At 40.4% G+C, this 19,087-nt stretch overlaps 1 protein-coding gene across 7 annotated transcripts in view; it reads left to right on the top strand.

Moving 5' to 3' along the window:
• Positions 1-19,087, top strand: part of nup58 (nucleoporin 58) — a 76,234-nt gene that overhangs the window by 41,100 nt on the left and 16,047 nt on the right. For 3 of the 7 annotated variants that reach the window (XM_067986030.1, XM_067986031.1, XM_067986029.1), the window contains 2 exons: positions 9,252-9,347; positions 17,661-18,826. The exons of 1 other annotated variant lie outside the window; for it this stretch is intronic. In XM_067986030.1, the coding sequence (XP_067842131.1) occupies positions 9,252-9,347; positions 17,661-17,836 (272 nt within the window). In that variant the 3' untranslated portion in view covers positions 17,837-18,826. Of the gene's footprint in view, positions 1-9,251; positions 9,348-17,634; positions 18,827-19,087 lie in introns of those variants that run through there. 3 more of the 7 variants (XM_067986032.1, XM_067986034.1, XM_067986033.1) reach the window with 3 other exon arrangements.

The raw sequence follows: 19,087 nt of genomic DNA, 5'->3' as shown, positions 1-19,087 counted from the left end.
TCAACTCACATTACATATTATATTGTCACCACAACTGCCACGTCTTTGCGAATCTTGTCTGGTTTGTGCAATGATGCCCTTTCCTGAGGATCACAATGAAGACCCACAACTGATGCCACCCATTGTGTCACTGCAGAGTGGGTGTAGTGTATTTGCAGGGCTCTTTTGTGCAGATGACTGAGAGACGTCGGCGATGTCCCCGGTGGCACCCTGGAAGGATGCAAAGGAGAAGTTGTTGAGGGCAGTGGTGACTTTGATAGCGACAGGTAAGAAGATGGTGCTCGGGCCAGCCGGGAGCAGCTCGGCATGAAAGAGGCTGCAGATGTCCACGACTACATGTCAAGCGACTCTGAGCCTCCATGTGCACTGCTGCTTAGAGAGGTCCAGGAAGCTGAGCCTCGGTCTGTAGACCCTGTGGCGAGGGTAGTGCCCTCTGCGACGCATCTCTCTCTGCGGTTGCCCTCCCTCCTGCTGTGCAGGTGGATGTGTCACAGCACTGTGTTGTGGAGCTCCACGTGTCATAGGTAGACGGTGAGGCTGGTGATGCTGTTCGCCTTCCGAGAAGGCCATGACTGCAGCTATGGCGGCCCCCATTCGGAAGATGTACGTTTGAGGGGATCCGCAAGGTAGGTAAATGTGTGGACACCGGGGTAAGTATGCAAGTTGGTGAATTTTATTGTTCGGAGGAGGGTGGTGGAGGCCAAACTTTGTCCAAAGTGACAGAGTGGCCTCCTGCAATGAGTGAGGGTCTCGCCCCCCCCGCCCCAACCTGTCAAATGGACCTTTGCAGCTGCCACAGGCTGATGGCTGCAACACGTCCATTTGAACTTGGGAGTGTTTCCCCCAGTACGGGAAACAGTCTCGATTAATTTCAAAATCCCAGCCCTCATAAAATATCAGGTCTGTAAACAACCTGAAGTACCTGTTTAAGTACTTTAAGTGGCACCCCGCCGGCTTTAATTGCCGGCGGGAGTCTCACATGCCGGGGCTGCGCGCGCATGTCAGCGCGTCACTGGGGAACCCGGAAGTGGGCGGGTTGGAGCCGGGCTCCAGACCCGCCCCGAGAATCCCGGATTTTCACAACCTCCCCGCCACGAACGCACCAGATTGTGGGTGCGAAAATCGAGCCCAATGTATTACAATCCAGCTCTTAAATCACCATTATTAAATTACAAGTTAAATTTTATACAGAAGAATATTTAAACATTTTGCTGGCAACTCAAAAATATAAATCCAGATTTGTTGATTATAGAGATAATTACAGATGTAGAAAGCCAATCAGCTCATCTTAGTTCATCCATTCAGAAAAACCTTACAGTCCCTACATTGCAGCAGACAATTGGTTTTTAAATAACTCCAGGGTTTTCACTTCTACTCTATCTGGAAGTTCATTCCATGTTTTAATCATTCTTTGTGTGAAAAACTCCTTCTGGCTTTGTTGATTGCTGCTCTGCATTGGTTGGTCACGTTGTCTATTAAGACTCTTTCAAATTCACAATTGTCGATTTCAGCACCATTCATGGAGTAAGTGTGTCACCCATTTTTTTTTCTTCCTATGTGTAGTACTTTACATTTGTCTGCATTAAATTTCATCTGTCATTGTTCAGCCCACTTACATATTTTGTTCAACTCATTTTGTAATTTCTGAGCTGCCTCCTTTGATTCCACTACCCCTTGAAATTTGGTATAATGTGCAAATTTGACCAATTTGTGTTGAGTTTCAGAATCCAAATCACCGATGTATGTTAGGAACAGTAATGGTCCCAACGCTGATCCCAGGGCACCGCACTTAGTGCTCTTTCGCCCCTCCTACCCCAACATAATTCTGCTAACGTATGTGTTGTTTTCTACGCTTCAACCATTTCCAAGATTTCCACGGAATTTCCACAACTTTAATCTTAACTAATATCTGTATCGTGTGCATAAGGCATCATGATTGTATGAGACAGGCTAGAATGAAGCAGTTGGTCTTTTCCTGTCCGACATTTTTGTATGTTCGAAATAGCCTTTCGTTTGGAACCTTGGAAGTCGAGGTGCAACAAGTAATAGGGCTTTCCACAATCCACTTAGGATGTCACTTCCTCAAAGCAGGTTGGTCAGACAGGATCTTCCCCTTCTGAATGCAAGTTGACTGCTTTTTACTAGGTTATTATTGTACAGATAATCGTCAAATTTACTCCTGACAATAGATTCCATTATTTTACACCAGATTGAAGTTAGACTAATAGGTATCTAGTAGCCTCGATCTGTTTCGTCTCCCTTTTTAAATATAGGCACCACGTTTGCCTAATTCCAATTGACTGGCACCTCCCCATGTCCTGCATAATGATTATCAATGCTTCACAAATCAATAACCGAATCTCTCTCAGCACTCAGGAAAAGATACCAACTATGCCTGGAGATTTATTCGTTTTCAGCCCTTTTAACCTGTTTATGGACTTTCACCCCCTCTGTATCAGTCATTAATTTTGCTTAGGTTATCTGTTTTTAGAAGGCATGTTGCTCATGTCTTCCCTTGTGAAGACTTGGAAGTAAGCATTCAGAATGTTAACTGTCTTGTGCTCAACTTTTGTTTGAAGCCCATTTGCATTTTTCTTGCAATTCTCATCTCTTCCCTTACTGCCTTCTTACTGTTGAAGCACTGAGAGAATTTCTTAGTGTTATGTTTTGCTTCTGCAGCAGTGCTTTTCTGTAGGTCCCTTTTCCCCGTTTACCACCCTTTTGCATGCTCCTGCGTTCATCTCACTAAATCCTTTCCTCTTATTACAGGATTTGTAGAGGTAACTTTTCTGCTTTATTTCATTTTTGATTTAATTATGAATCCATTTAACGTCATGCATGTTTCATTTTGGTTTGCTGGTCCCTGGGGTGAACGTTTGAGGGTAAATTTCCTCGAGCTTCTCCCACTCCACCATCAGAACTTTGGCGGAAACCCTGCAGGTAAAATGGGTTTCCGCCGAAGTTATGGTTGCAGATGCCCTGCAGAAATTCACCCCTAAGCCTTTGAAGGTTTTTCATTTTGCCTCGACTGAAGTGTTGTTGAACAACCTCTCCCAAACCATTTGCATAACTTGTTCCCTTATTTCTTTGAAGTTAGCCCTTTTTAAAGTTATATACCTGGCTTCTGGTCGTTAGTATTTCTGAATCGCAGACAGTGTTGAACTTAGTCATTCTGTGGCTGCTGTCCTCCAAGGATGCCACAATTTCCATTTTCTGTAGATTGTCAGGGTCACTTGAAAATGCCAAGTCAAGGTGAGCACTGCTTCGTGTGGTGCACTAGATCATGAAGCAGTCATGCATTACGTTTGTCAACTCTGACTCTAGACGACTTGGGTTATCCCAATTTATATTTGATTGAAGCTCACCACCACCTTCTCAAGGGCAATTAGGGATGGGCAATAAATGCTGGCCTCGCCAACGACGCCCACATCCCATGAACAAATATAAAAAAATTGACTCTCTTAACATCAAGGTCAACCAATTGACTTTAAATGAATTTAAGATTAACACCAGCCGATCAGAAAATCCAGGCCATTCTCTGCTTCAGTTCACTTTCTGAGCCCAAGATGTATGCTAGTTGCTGTTCAGGAAAAAAAGCTTGAATGACCTTTCTAAGATTTTATTTGCCCAAAATTGTAATTAATCAAATAAATAAACAATTGAATCTCCTAAAAACACTTTATTTAATAGAACTCTCTGGAAAGTGCTAGTATAGTTATTGGTTGACTATTTACTAAATAGGTGCAATTTCTTCAGCTATATCAGAATGAGTTATCGTTCAATCAGTATATGGAACAATTTTTGGTACGAGTTATTTGTAGTATTCAGTGGTAGTTACATCGAAACTACAACATAAAAACAGGTCATTTGGCCCAACTGGTCAATGCCGGCGTTTGTGCTCCACACAAGCCTCCCTCCCTCCCTACTTCATCTAACCCTATCAGGATACCCGTCTATTTCTTTCTCCCTCATGGACTTACCTAACTTCCCCTTAAATGCATCTATGCTATTTGCCTCAACTACTCCTTGTAATGCGTTCCACTTTCTTACCAGTCTTTGGGTAAAGAAGTTTCTCCTGAATTCCCTATTGGATTTATTAGCGACCATTTTATATTTATGTCTAATAGTTTTGGACTCCCCACAAGTGGAAACATTTTTTCTGTCTACCCTATCATTATCTTAAAGACCTCTATCAGGTCACCCCTCAGCCTTCTCTTTTCTAGAGAAAAGAGCCCCAGCCTTTCCTGATAAGGATATCCTCTCAGTTCTGGTATCATCCTTGTGAATCTTTTTTGCATCCTCTACATCCTTTCTATAATATGGAGACCAGAACTGTGCACAGTACTCCAAGTGTGGTCTAACCAAGGTTCTATACAAGTTTAACACAACTTCTTCGCTTTTCAATTCTATCAACTCTAGAAATGAAATCCCAGTGCTTGATTTGCCTTTTTTATGGCCTTATTAACCTGCACACGTGATTTGTGTGTCTGTACCCCTAGATCCCTTTGCTCCTCTATCCCGTTTAGACTCTTAATATCCAAGCTGTATGTGGCCTCCTTATTCTTCCTACCAAAATGCATCACCTCACGTTTATCTATATTGAAATTCAATGCCAATTACATGCCGATTCTGCAAGTTTAATTAATGTCCTCTTGCATTTTGACACATTCTTCCTTTGTATTAGCTACATCCCCCAATTTGGTGTTGTCCGCACATTTTGAAATTGTACTTACGATTTCCGAATCCAAATCGTTAATATAAATTGTGAATAACAGCGGTCCTAGCACCGATCCCTGTGGTACACTACTTCCCACCTTTTGCCTGTGTCTGAGTAGCTACCCTTAGCCCCTACTCTCTGTTTTCTGTTTTGTAGCCAGCTTGCCATCCATTCTACTACCAGTTACCTGACTCCACATGCTCTGACCTTAGCCATGAGTCTACATTGCGGTACTTTATCGAAGGTCTTTTGAAAATCCAAATATATTACATCTATTGCATTACCCTTGCCTACTCTTTCTGTTACTACTTCAAAGAATTCAATAAGGTTGGTCAAGCATGACTTGCCCTTCTGAAATCCGTGCTGACTATTATATTTTTGTTCACTAGATGTCTTTCTGTTACATCTTTGAATAAAGACTCCATTATCTTTCCTACCACCGACATTAAGCTAACTGGTCTATACTTCCCTGGACTTGTTCTGTCTCCTTTTTTAAATATAGGAATAACATTAGCTGTCTGCCAGTCCTCTGACACTTTCCCCTTTTCTAGTGAATTATTATATATATGTAATATTGCCTCTGCTATCTCCCCCCTAACTACTTTTAATATTCGTGGATGCAATCCATCCGGACCAGGGGTCTTATGCTCCCTTGGTTTGATTAGTTTATCAATTATCTCCCTCTTTTGTATCTTAAATATTTTAATGTCTTATTTGGCCTCTTCTAATGTCTTGCCCACCTTGTTGGCCTCCCTGGTAAATACGGAGGCAAAGTACTATGTTACTGTTGTTTCTCTGTCGTCACCTGTGAGTTTATCTTGTGCATCCCTTAGTGGGCCTATCCTTATTCAGATTTTTATTTTGTTATTTTTTGTGTTTGTAGAATACTTTACTATTTCTTTTTATATTCCTTGATAATTTAATCTCATAGTTCCTCTTTGCCTTCCTAATTTCTTTTCACTTCTTTCCAAACCGCCTCTTATTCCCTTTTGTCATCCTCTCTATTGTCTATGTACTTAGAGTATGTCTTTTTCATTAATTTCAATTTTACCCTTCTCTCTTTATTCATTCACAGTATTTCATTATTGGCTAGTTTGTTCTTGCTTTTTAGAGGAATATACTTCTCCTGAACTCGATCACCCTTTTGAATATTACCCACTGCTGTTCTATTTCTTTGTCTGTCAAATTTTTTTTCCAGTTTACTTTGCCTAGTTCCATTCTCATCCCCTCAAAATTAGTTTTTTTCCAATCTATTACTTTGGTTTTTGTCTTACTTATGTCCTTCTCAAATCATTACTTTAAACCTTATTATGTGATGATTGTTATTGCTTAGATGTTCCCCTGTGCTTACTTCTCTTATCCGTTCTGGTTCATTTCCCATTCCTAAATCCAGCAGTGATTCCTCTCTTAGCTTCTCACATACTGGGTAAGAAGGGAGTCATGTACACACTGTTTTAAAAACTCCATTCCCTTTCCTCCTTTCCCTACCTCTTGCCAGTTTATTTGGGGGTAGTTGTAATCTCTCATAATTATTATTCGATTTTTTTTTTTAGTCATTTCATAGATTTGCCTACATAACTCTTCCTCCACTTCCCTTCCACTATTAGATAGTCTGTAGAATATACCTATTAACGTGATTGATCACTTCTTATCCTTTGTCTCAATCCATATGGATTCAGTTGCTATCTTAATGTTACTTATGTCCCTTTTTTCTATTGTCATTATGTTGTCTCTAATTAGTACAACTACCCACCCCATTCTTCCCTATTCTTTCTAAATACATTATATCCTGCAATATTTAACTGCCAATCCTGTTCGTTATGTAACCATGTTTCAGTTATCCCTACATCTGGCTTCTCACTATGAATTATTGCCTCCAGTTCCCCCGTTTTGTTTTGGATGCTGTGCATGTTGCTATATAGGCAATTTGCTTTTAGTAATTGTTCCTCTCCCTTTGTTTTTAATAGTCATTTTGCACTTATGTTCTATAACAGTATTTGTTCCCTGACTGTTTATGTTACCCTTATTCCTTAACTTGGTCTGACCTTCACCCTCATTTCCTATTTATTTTTTCTTCAGACTTATATTCTCTTCCCCAGATACCTCCCCCGTCTTACTAGTTTAAAGTCCTATTAATAGCCCTATTTATCCTCTCCGGCAGGACACTGATCCCATTCCGGTTCACATGGAGTCTGTCCCAGAGGTACAGCTCCGTCCTGTCCCAGTACTGGTGCCAGTGTCCCATGAAATGGAACCCTTCCTTCCCACACCAATTTTTCAGCCACGCATTCACCTTCCTGATATATCTATCCCTATGCCAATTAGCACGTAGCTCGGATAGTAATCCCAAGATTACCAGCCATGAGGTCCTGCTTTTTAATTTAGTTCCTAACTTCTGATATTCTCTTAGCAGGACCTCCGCCCTTTTCTTCCCTATGTCATTGGTCCCATCATGGACCACGACAACTGGATCTTCCCCTTCCCTTTCCAAATTCCTTTCCCATTGCTCCGAGATATGCTTTACCCTTGCAGCAAGAAGGCTTCACACCCTCCGGGATTCTTGATCGCGACTGCAGAGGACACTATCTGTCCCCCTAATTATAGAATCCCCGATAACTACAACTTTTCCATTCTGCTCCTTTCTCTCTTTCCTTTCCCCCCCCCCCCCGCCTCCCCCACCTTGGACTGCCTCCTGCTCCACGGTGCCATGGTTAGCATTCTGGCTGTCCACCCCGCAGCCTACATCCTTATCACAGGAAAAAAGTACATTGTACTTGTTGGATAGGCCCAGTGTCTGAGGGACCTCCTTCTCTACCTCACTTGGTTACCCCTACCCTGCTGAGCTATGTGTCGGAGCGTCTCTAACTCACACTCTGGCTCAAGGACTCTGAGCTGGAGTGACTCCGGGCAGAGACATTTCCTGCAGATGTAGCAATCCGGGACAGTGTCACTGTCCATAAACTCTCATAATCACAGTCCCGACACACAACCTGCACGGCCATTTCTAGTATGTATGTATTTATTTATTTATTGGTATTAATTTAATTCTACAACTAATAGAAACACTTAGGGTTTAGATTATATTTAGTAGATGGATTTTAGCTTGATTTTGAATTAATTAGTAATTAATTATTCTGAATATTGATTTATTTAACCATTTATAGTTAAAGTTAGCGTACGTATAGTAAATTAAAGACATGGTTTAATTTCTGCCGCTCCCCCCTCTGTGCTGACTATCATGTCACCATTTGAGTTTCTTTTCCCTGTGTTTAACTGCTCTGGTTTCCCGCTCTTTTAAACTTTGTTTAGCTTTAAGGCTTTTTAACTAATCCTAACAGACTAACCACTAAAAACACTAACCACCACTAAAGTCACTAACCACTAAACACAATAACCACTAAAAATACTTACCAATAAACTAAGTACTTCAACTGACTTACCCTCGACGCTCCAATGTGCGGTCACTTTTTGTCTTGATTTTTTTTTTGATTGCACCGCTCGGGTCCGCGCTCTCCGCCTCTCTTATTGGTCGCTCGGGTCCGCGCTCTCCGCCTCTCTTATTGGTCGCTCGGGTCCGCGCTCTCCACCTCTCTTATTGGTCGCTCGGGTCCGCGCTCTCCGCCTCTCTTATTGGTAGTATTCATTGGTGACCAATTACATGATTATTTAAAGTATCTGGTAAAGAACAAAATTTCCCTGATTCCAGTACAAGTGTAGTGGAACCGGAAGTGAGAAAATTTAAAACTGAAATTGAGAGACAGGAGATAGAGAAAACTCGGGGTTTTTTTGCAACGGGTTGAGCCCTTGACTTTAAAGAAAGAACTGTTAGATGTCATTGTACCCTCAGTTCTAAAACAGGAACTTAAGGAACAAAATACTAGAGTGTCCATCCAAATCTGTGATCGAGAAAAGGGAAAGAAATAGTTAAATTTATTTCTGTTCTCCTGATATCAATGGAAAGTGAGGTGCTGAGTTGAGAGCAGACAGAAGAAGAGCTGGTAAGTTTTTTTAAAGTGTTTATCAGTTGTGATTGGGATGCAAACTCTCCCAGTCTGGAATTCCTGCCTTGTAGCATTATCAAAATTTCATGCTTGTATTTTTTTAAATGTTAACAGTTCCAGAATTTAGAATTTTTTTCTCTCTCAAATTCAGACTTAACTTTTTCCTCCTTTTTGTACCAACACATTGGAATCATTGTAGCAATTGAGGGTACAAATGCTTCAGTAAAGACAACCAAGTTCCTCATTTATGTTTTTGTCTACTTTTCAATAAATATTGTGCTGTAGCATATTTGCTGTGTATTTTATCAAGTCCTAGGAGACTTTTTTTAAAGCCTCTTCTCAAAATTTTGATTTTACTGGGAAACACTCCAGATGAAAGGGTATTGCTGTGAGTTATTTGTTTCAGCTGCAGTTCTTAATGGAATTTTGTAAAGTAAAATTAGTAGTTTCCCATTTGGTTACATGTTAGATTTTCTTTCATGTTATAACTTTTAGCACACAATATATTAAGTGTGCAGTACTTATTCTTGTAGGATTTGGATGTACTTCTGGCTTTGGAAGTAACACTTCAGGCACCACCTCATTTGGATTTGGATCAGCCACTAAACCCTCAGGAAGCCTCAGTGCAGGTTTGTTTGTAATTTTGTATCTGTCAATGCTCAACCGTGGTTATGATGGTCAGGAAGTGACTTCAAGGGATGGAGCCGGGAAGGGTGGGGTGGGGGGTCCAGGTTTCCTGGACGTCCTTACGATTTTGACGTAAGGACATCTTTTTTTTTACTGTTTCCCACCCGACAGGCCAGCCTGATTGACAGGCTGGCATCGGTCGGACAGGAGAAGAGGAAGGAAGAGGACTTGAACAGCTAAGCATTAGATTGAGATGGGGGGTCAGTCGTTGGGGATCATCGATGTGGGAGGGTGGGCTCGGTCTTCGGTGCGTGTGTGGGGGGCTCAGTCTTGTGGGGGGGTGGGGGGCTCAGTCTTCGGTTTGGGGGTGGGGAGCTCAGTCGTCGGGATGGGGGGCTCAGTCGTCTGTGTGTGTGGGGGGGAGGCTCAGTCATCTGTGTGTGTGTGGGGGGGCTCAGTAGTGTGTGTGTGTGGGGGGGGCTCAGTCATCTGTCTGTGTGGGGGGGGGGCTCAGTCGTCTGTGTGTGGGGGGGGGGCTCAGTCGTCTGTGTGTGTGTGGGGGGGGCTCAGTCGTCTGTGTGTGTGTGGGGGGGGGGGGGCTCAGTCGTCTGTGTGTGTGTGGGGGGGGGGGCTCAGTCGTCTGTGTGTGTGTGGGGGGGGGGGGCTCAGTCGTCTGTGTGTGTGTGTGGGGGGGGGGGCTCAGTCGTCTGTGTGTGTGGGGGGGGGGGGGGCTCAGTTGTGGGGGGGGGGGGTGGTTTGCTGCAGGTAGGCTTGTTGTGCCTTGGGGAAGCACTGCTGCTCCTCTGGGCCCACGGGCTGTGCTATAAAGGCACTTAACTGCAGTTTCGGGCCTTCTACTTCACACCATGTGAAAGGAGACTAGAAGGCCTGGCTATCCTGGCCCCCAGCGGTTAAAAACAAAAAAGCTGTTAAAATGGAGCCCCGCAGTCTCTTTGAAAGCTTTTAGTGACTGACCCGCCTCCTGAGAGCAGGTTGGTTTCCCGACTCTCATCCCGCCTTCGTTAAAACCGGAAATGGGCGGGTTGGGGGCGGGTTTTAGATTTTTAAACATTTTTACTGCCCCCCCCCCCAGCCCCAAACCCATCAGTTTTTCCGAGTTGAAATCATGCCCCAAGTAACTCATTCCTACATGGTATAGCAGAAAGCATTTGAGTTTTCAAATGTATTGATGAAAGACATAGAAATACAAATCCTAGATCCCGATCTAATGTGGTTCAGCTGCAGTTGTACTATACATTTTGCATGTTACCAAAATTGCATTGCAGTGATGCTAAAAATACAGATTTTCTCCCTTGTAGATTTGCCCTATCCTGAGACTATTTGGGCATTGCCATATAAAAAAACTGCTTACTCTTTGTGGTAAGTTGCCTCAAAGATGACATTCCAGTATTTCAGAACCTGTTGATTGACCAGCCAGCCTGACTCATGGATAGAACCTGCTATTGGGGACTGGGATTCTTCTTGCTTGGCTCCAGGTGACCCTGCAAGCCAGTGTCATAATTGGCAAGGTGATCCTGGCTGGACAAGCAATGATCACCTTCCCAGAACTCTTCTGGTAAGATGCTGGGGCTTTAGTCAGTTGAACTCCACCAGTACTTCTTTGCACTCTTGAAGATCCCTAAGCCTTGGCTTTTGCTGTCTGCGCCTAAGTTCTCTGGGCTTAGGTAAATGGGGTATTTACTCACGAGGGCAGAGCATATACTCCATGTCAGTCAAGCAAGAGCCTTATTTATGTGGATGTCTTAGTTTGATTTGGAGACTCTTACGGGTAAATAAAGGGATATGGGAACGATGTATGTACATGGGATTAGGACTACTACTCCTTTGGCGAATAATCACCAACACGGGCTGGTTGGGCCAAAGAGCCTATTTCTATGTTATAATTTCTATGTAATTTGACATAATTAAGCATGGTGATGGGTTTGTATGGGTGCCGGGCACCCAGCTGACCAGTAGAATCCTAAAGAGTAAATACTAAAGAGTATATTTTCCTCTTCATTAATATTTGTGAAATGTGGACATTTTAAATGGTTGGAAAAAATTCCTAAAAATTGTTTGAGCACCTAACCAGAGTTTTACTCTTGCCTTTTCTTGTGGTTAGTGGTATTTTTAGTGCTGGTGCTCTGATTTATAGAAGCATTCAAGTGTTACACTCCATTTAGTGCAAAGATTAGTAACAAGAACACTGAGAGTGCCATTCTAACTGCTTCCAAAGAGTGCTGTTGCTTTGTCTTTTTGCACTTCATATACTCCTTCATTCTGCTCATTGTGCACCTATTTAGAATTTAATACACATCACCTTATGTCTAGCCTCCCGGTTAGGGATGTCAGTTTTGACTTTATGGGTGGAATTAAGAAATAGAAAAGGATTTAAGACTGTAGTGAGAGTTGTGTATAGGCCCCCTGGTGATAGCTGTGAAGTGGCAGAATATATAAATGCAGAGATTAGACAAGCATGTAGCAAAGGCAGAGTGGTTTTAATGGGGGATTTTAACTTTCATATAGATTGGGATAAGCAGTCGAGCTCATGTCAGAAAGATAATGAATTTCTGGTGTGTTCAGGACAGCTTTCTTCAGCAATATGTCCGAGAACCAACAAGGGGGCAGGCAATATTAGATTTAATAATGAGTAATGAGCCAGATTTAGTTAATAGCCTAATGGTGCATGAACATTTATCTAATAGCGATCATATTATGATCAAGTTCAACATTATGTTTGAAAGGGAGAAACCCGTATCAGCTATTAAGATTCTAAATTTAGGTAAGGCCGACTTTAACGGGATGAGACAGAGACTGTCCACAGTAAACTGGGCAAATCTGTTAATGGGTAAAACAACAGAAGATCAGTGGGAGGTGTTCAAAAAAGAATTTAACGTGATAAAGAACCAGTTTATACCCCTGAGGGGCAAGAGCTCTACTTGCCAGAAAAAACAACCATGGACAACAAAAGAGGTAAGGAACAACATAAAACTAAAAGAAAAAACATACAAAAATCCAAAAAATAGCACAGATCCTAGCAACTGGGAGAGAGACAAAGAACAGCAAAGGGTGACAAAACAGATAGTAAGAACTACAAAAAAGGAGTATGAAAAGAAACTTGCAAGGGATATCAAAATCGACACAAAAATGTTTTACAATTATATTAGGAAGAAGAGGATGGTCAAGAGCAATGTGGGCCCCTTAAAAACTGATGATAGTGATATTGTAAATGAAAATAAGGAAAGAGCGGACATGTTAAATAATTACTTTGCATCAGTATTTACAATCGAGGAAGAGGATAGCATGCCGGACGTCCCAAGGAAACTAATTTTGAATCAGGGACTCACCATAATTAACATAAGCAAATTAACTGTAATGAAGAAAATAATGGCACTAAGAGACCAGATGGTTTCCATCCCAGGGTTTTAAAGGAAGTAGGTGAGCACATTGCAGATGCCCTAAGTATAATCTTCCAAAGTTCTCTCGATTCAGGAACCATTCCTTTAGATTGGAAAATTGCATGTCACTCCGCTATTTAGGAAAGGTCGAGAGGGAAATCAGGAAATTATAGACCAGTTAGCCTAACATCTGTTGGGAAATTACTAGAGTCTATAATTAAGGATAGAGTGACTGAACACCTTGAAAATTTTCAGCTGATCAGAGTCAGCCTGCATGGATTTGTAAAAGGTAGGTCATGCCTGACGAACCTGATTAAATCTTTTGAAGAGGTGACTAAAGTAGTGGACAGGGGAATGGCTATGGATGTTGTTTATATGGACTTCCAGAGGCATTCGATAAAGTCCCTCATAAGAGATTGTTAGCTAAATTTGAAGCTCATGGAATTGAGGACAAATTATTGACCTGGTTAGGAAATTGGCTGAGCAGCTGGAGACAGAGAGTAGGGATAATGGGCAGGTACCCAAATTGGCAGGATGTGACTAGTGACGTCCCACAGGGATCTGTGCTGGGACCTCAACTATTCACTGTATTTGTTAACAACTTAGATGACAGGATAGAGAGCCACATGTCCAAGTTTGCACATAGCACAAAGATAGGCAGCATTGTAAGCAGTGTAGATGGAAGCATAAAATAAGAGAGAGAGAGTAATAGATTAAGTGAATGGGCAAAACCGTGACAAATGGATTTCAATGTAGGCAAGTTTGAGGTCATCCACTTTGGATCTAAAAAGGATAGATCAGAGTACTTTCTAAATGGTGAAAAGCTCGAAAAAGTGGAGGTCCAAAGAGACTAAGGAGTCCATGTACACAGATCATTAACTTGACATGGATGGGTACAGAAAATAATCAAAAAGGTTAATGGAATGCTGGCCTTTATATCTAGAGGACTAGAATACTAGGGGGTAGAAGTTATGCTATTGTTATACAAAACCCTGTTTAGACCACACCTGGAGTACTTTGTACAGTTCTGAGTACCGCAACTTAGGAAGGATATATTGGCCTTGGAGGGAGTGCAGCATAGATTTAGTAGAATGGTACCTGGACTCCAAGGGTTAAATTACGAAGAGAGATTACACAAACTAGGGTTGTATTCCCTGGAATTTAGAAGATTAAGGGGTGATTTGATTGAAGTTTTCAAGATATTAAGGGGAACTGATGGGGTAGATAGAGAGAAACTATTTCCGCTGGTTGGGGAGTATAGGACTAGGGGATGTAGCCTAAAAATTAGAGCCTGGACTTCCAGGAGTGAAGTTAGGAAACACGTCTACATGCAAAGGGTGGTAGAAGTTTGGAACTCTCTTCCGCAAGTGGCAGTTGATGCTAGCTCGATTATTAATTGAGATTGATAGATTTTTGTTAACCAAAGGTATTGAGGGATATGGGGCTACGGCGGATACATGGAGTTAGGTCACAGATCAGCCGTGATCTCATTGAATGGCGGAACAGGCTCGAGGAGCTAAAAGGCCTACTCCTGATCCTATGTTCCTATATCCTATACTGCTAATAAATCTTAAATTCTGCTCTTTAAATTTTTTTTACATATCACCTGTTTTATCCTGATTTGTTTCCTTCCATTTAAGAGTGAGAGTAACTTTCAAAAATTTGACTTTGATTGGCTTGAAATCTGCATATATAGCAGCTTTTAGCCGATCAAAAGCCAAAATATTGATGCATGACAATGACGTGTCACAGAACAGATCAAATCTGCTTTTATATGTGAAAACAAGTAGTAGTTGCCAACAGACAACCAAACTCATTGACAACACGTGAAGCAAAAGCAAGCCAGGATAAGTAAAGTCATCTGCAGCATACTAAGAGCTAATGGTGAGAGGCAGGGTGTGTGGTGGAGAAGGAAGTGAGGCAGAAGACTCATGTCTGAAAATTATTGTGAACAATGTTATATGAATGCTTATCGTATTTGTACCAAATTTCTGTGGCTCCTATTTTACCAGAGTTGATTCCTCTGTCTCCTTTACTGGAGTTAATTCCTCTCTCCAGAGTTGTTAAACCATTTCAAATAAACATCTCCATTAAAATTGTAGAGAGGGGAATTTTGTACAAGCATATTAAGCGCCCATAAAACATCACTCATGAATTTCCAGGCTCTGCTTTTTCATACAGTATATTCATTCTGGATTATAGTCCCTAGAAACACATTGGCACCTTTCTGAAAGTTGTTTAGTCCATTCTTCTTCAGTTAAAAGTTACTAATTGTACAGCTTAATCCATTTCTGGTTCTGGAAAATGTTCTCATGATATGCAGAACACTTTTGTTATGTTAAACTGGACAGTTTACTATAGTACTTCAGAGGTTTATGGACCATCTTTCAATGAACAGAATTTATCTTAAAACAGTACTTTTTGTGCCTCCATACCATGACAATTTTACATATTTTCTTCATTGTTAGGACCAAGCACTTTCCATGGAAAACACGTTTCTATGCAACTTGTACACTGTGATAAAATTAAGCATGGTTTCATAAGGTTATACTCCAAAAATCAATAGATTAATATATTTAAAACAGTCTTAACATCAGGGCCCTTTTTGAGATTCAAGAAATTATGATTGACATTGAATTTTTTTCTGGTTTTGGTTGACTTTTGGTTTAAACAGCAAATGTTGATGACATTATTGAAGGTACTGGTGTGAACAAGTTCTAAGACCAACAGTGCCAGGAATCTGAATTCACATTCATGGAGATACACCCATTAACCTAATGGTGGTTCATCATCAACTCTATATGTTAATTCATATCATTTGCACAGTTGAGCCGAGTGACTTTTGAACCACTACTCCAGTGGGTGCTGATGACATCACTTTCTACAAATAGACAAAAACCAAAGGAGGCAAGCTTAATCATTTTTAAGTCCTTTTTTCACAAATTTACTCTCCCCTGCCCTTTCTGAAGGCATTAATTCATTCCTGGTATACAGTTCCATGGGCTTTGGGTGCTATTTTCACCCAAATGACTTCTATTTATGTGTGAGCCCAGTCAGTGAACGTCAACTGTCCTTGCCTGAGATCCACATATGTGCAGTTTCAACAGGGATCACTGGAACTGGAGAGGAAACTTGGCTGATTTTCACCTCCCTAATCTATGGATGCTCAGGCCAATTGTAGCACATCTGCCACCCCCTTAGCTAAGATCAACTGACTCAGCACAATCCAGCTAACCAAGCTGGCACCTTCCTGGTCTGAATAAAAAGCAAAAAAAAAAGAAACAAAACCGAAAATGCTGGAAAGACGCAGCAGTTTAGTCAGCATCTGCGGAAGAGAACAGGTCTGTGTGGCTTAGCTGTTCACTGGATAAGCTCATTGAGCCATCAGCAGAGCTTAACCACAATTCTTAATATGGTTTTTTTTTTAAAAATAGGGCCTTTAGTATAAGTTTTTGCATTTTTGTTTTTTGGTCACCTGTGCATATCACTGTCCGCATTGAGGAAACCTATATGATCAGCATGCGTGATGGAAATTACAAATCCATTTAAACATATGGAGCTGTGTTTATTTTGTAAGAATGATACACACCCAGATAGGTCACATTTTTCAACCCGAGTATCATGCCTAATTAGTAACAGTTGCTAAGTATGTGTAGGCCATTTTTACAAATATCACATTGATTATTTGCAAGTTTTAGTTCTACTTTCCTATTTTTACTACAATTATTCAACCATTTTCATTAAGGAAACCATAATTCTTGTGCATACAGTTAATTTGGATTTTCTAATAAGATGGCTTTTCTTATAGCATTCCTTTTCCTGCAATGATGTATAATGGTTTTTCTTTTGGTGGTTAACTTCCATCCACAATAATACAAGCTGCCTCCTAAGCTTTATCATCTACTCAGCCCTTTTATCATAGACACTAGTAGATAACATTGTAGAATGCTACTTTTGTACCAAAGTCTCTGTAATTACATTTGTGAATATTCTGGTGCAGTTGAGATTAATTGTTGATGTAATTAACAATTACATCAAGAATTAAGGATTGATCATTAGTGCATGCACAGTTTGCCTGAAGTTTTAGGCTGTTGCATCTGTTACAATTTCAGACCAAAGTATTTTACTAGTGGAGATTCCTCTCCTTGCTGTTTTAACAGAAGTTTTAACCCATTTATTTTGAGCGGGTTAACACTGACACAAAAATAGCAGAGAAGAATTTTGGATGAAAGCATTAAGTGTTTCTCTGCTAGTATTTCACCATATAATTTCAGGGCCTTTAAGTGATAAGTAAATGATTAGAGTTGCTGTGTAATATCTTAGTATTTAGAATGAACAGTAATGCAAAAGCAGAAATGATGGAAGTAGGCAAGTCTAGATCTTGCACTGAATATTTGTTTCAAATGGTTGTGTTTAAAACTGGACTAGTCAGAACTGTTGAAAGTTACAGAAGCTATTTAGTATTGGTGGTTTCAAAACTAAATTGGTTTATGAACTGTAATTAAGTTGCAGTTCAAAAAGAAATCTATCATGTTGGTCATTCAAATTCTTACGTTGAGCAGTGTTTATCATGTTGACATATACAGTATCTATTTAACTTGCCTTCGGATCATTATCTTACGTATTCGAAACTTTGAAATGATGAAATCAGATCCATAGAACACTGAAAGACAATATATGTGTGTGCTTTTTACAACATACTTGTAATTTTTTTTTTAAAAACACCATTTTGTAATCGCAAGACAAAAGCCTATTCAGTGCTGTGATCTCATTTTTGGTACTTTAATGCTGCAGTTTGGCAAAACTGAGAATGGATACGTGAAATTTACCATACCTATCCTATTAATATTTACTTGAATGTATGTCAGTCTGTCTAACACATCATGAGTAGTTTTTATTTTTATTTTCCTGTGCAAGGCTTTGGCAGCTCAACTACATCTGGATTTAACTTCAATAATCCTGGGATCACAGCGTCTGCTGGCCTGACCTTTGGTGTGTCCAATCCTTCAACATCAGGCTTTGGCAGTAATCTAGGGGGACAGCTTCTGCAACTGAAGAAACCTCCAGCTGGAAACAAGCGAGGCAAAAGATAGGGAACTGTCCGTGTGGGGAGGGGGACATATTTTCTTAAATTAGGCATGACTCATGTGGTTCTATGTCCTAAAATATGTTTTTTTAATAGTTGTAGATAGAAAACTACCGACAAATAGAACGTTTATATTTCAGCAGGTGAGCTTTAATCAGAAATTCTTCAAAGTTTCCAGAAGGATTCTGATATCAATCAGTTTTCACAATTGAAGATTATATTTTTGAAAGTAAAGCAAGATGGATTGTGTACCTAGATAATTTCATAAATACAAAGCATAAATGGATAGCGTATCTGTTTTCTACTTCAGGAGTTGATTACAAACTTATCTAAGAACAGCTGCTATGTAAGTGAATTTGAACCATGGGTGTTGCAGATGTCTGCATAACTGAGAAATGGAAACTCATTTGTATAAAGTCAGTGACGTACATGTTTTATTATGGAAATTCACAGCAATCATAGCCTTTAAACATTGCACTTTTTATACAATAGGTACTGCCCAATATTTGTCTTCGTAGTAAGAAAGTTAGAATGTCATACTTTTGATGATGAGTTGTCAAGGTACTTTGGATGAAAGCTTTAGTAGTGTTGACTTTCCTTTAATATATAGTTAATGTCTATTTTTGTAAGATTAGAGGATACTGCTATTGAATGGCTTTATTAGCGAGAGAGGAAGTTGAGATATGTTGAGTTGGATGAGTTTGTTAGGGAACGTCGCTGATGTCCTGAATTTCACTAAGTATGTATTTGCATGAAGAGCTGCATTGCGCAGACTCAATCTGTGATTCATCTTTCAGTGACTTTTGAAGGCCAGATCTTTTGAAAATTGTTTTCTTTGTGACTTCAAGTTATTTATACATTTGTTTCAAAACTGTGTAGTGAAATAGTCACTAATATGACAATGTATTTGAAGATTGTTGTAAGTTTTGGGTTAAAGAAAATTGAAATGTATTTGGGGAAAAATGTTAATTTGGTCAAAATAAAGCAACTTTCACAAGTTTTGTCTTGCTGTATTTTTTTTATGAAACATACTGCTAAAACAAGGAATACTGATGCTACTGACCAGACACCCAGTCATTATTATCATAACGTAACAGTGGAATTTTGCAAATTCACCAGCATATTGCCCCTTGCAGCATGTTATTTTAAGAGAAAGAAAATAGCCGCTTGGGTGTTTAATAAATTTGTCAACACTCCAGTACATGGGTACAAAAACCAGCTATCTCTAATGTTCACAGATATTAATAGGTCATTTTGG

The sequence above is a fragment of the Heptranchias perlo genome, chromosome 6, assembly GCF_035084215.1.
Source record: "Heptranchias perlo isolate sHepPer1 chromosome 6, sHepPer1.hap1, whole genome shotgun sequence".
Taxonomy (NCBI): Eukaryota; Metazoa; Chordata; class Chondrichthyes; order Hexanchiformes; family Hexanchidae; genus Heptranchias; species Heptranchias perlo.
This window is presented reverse-complemented; position numbering and strand designations above follow the sequence as displayed.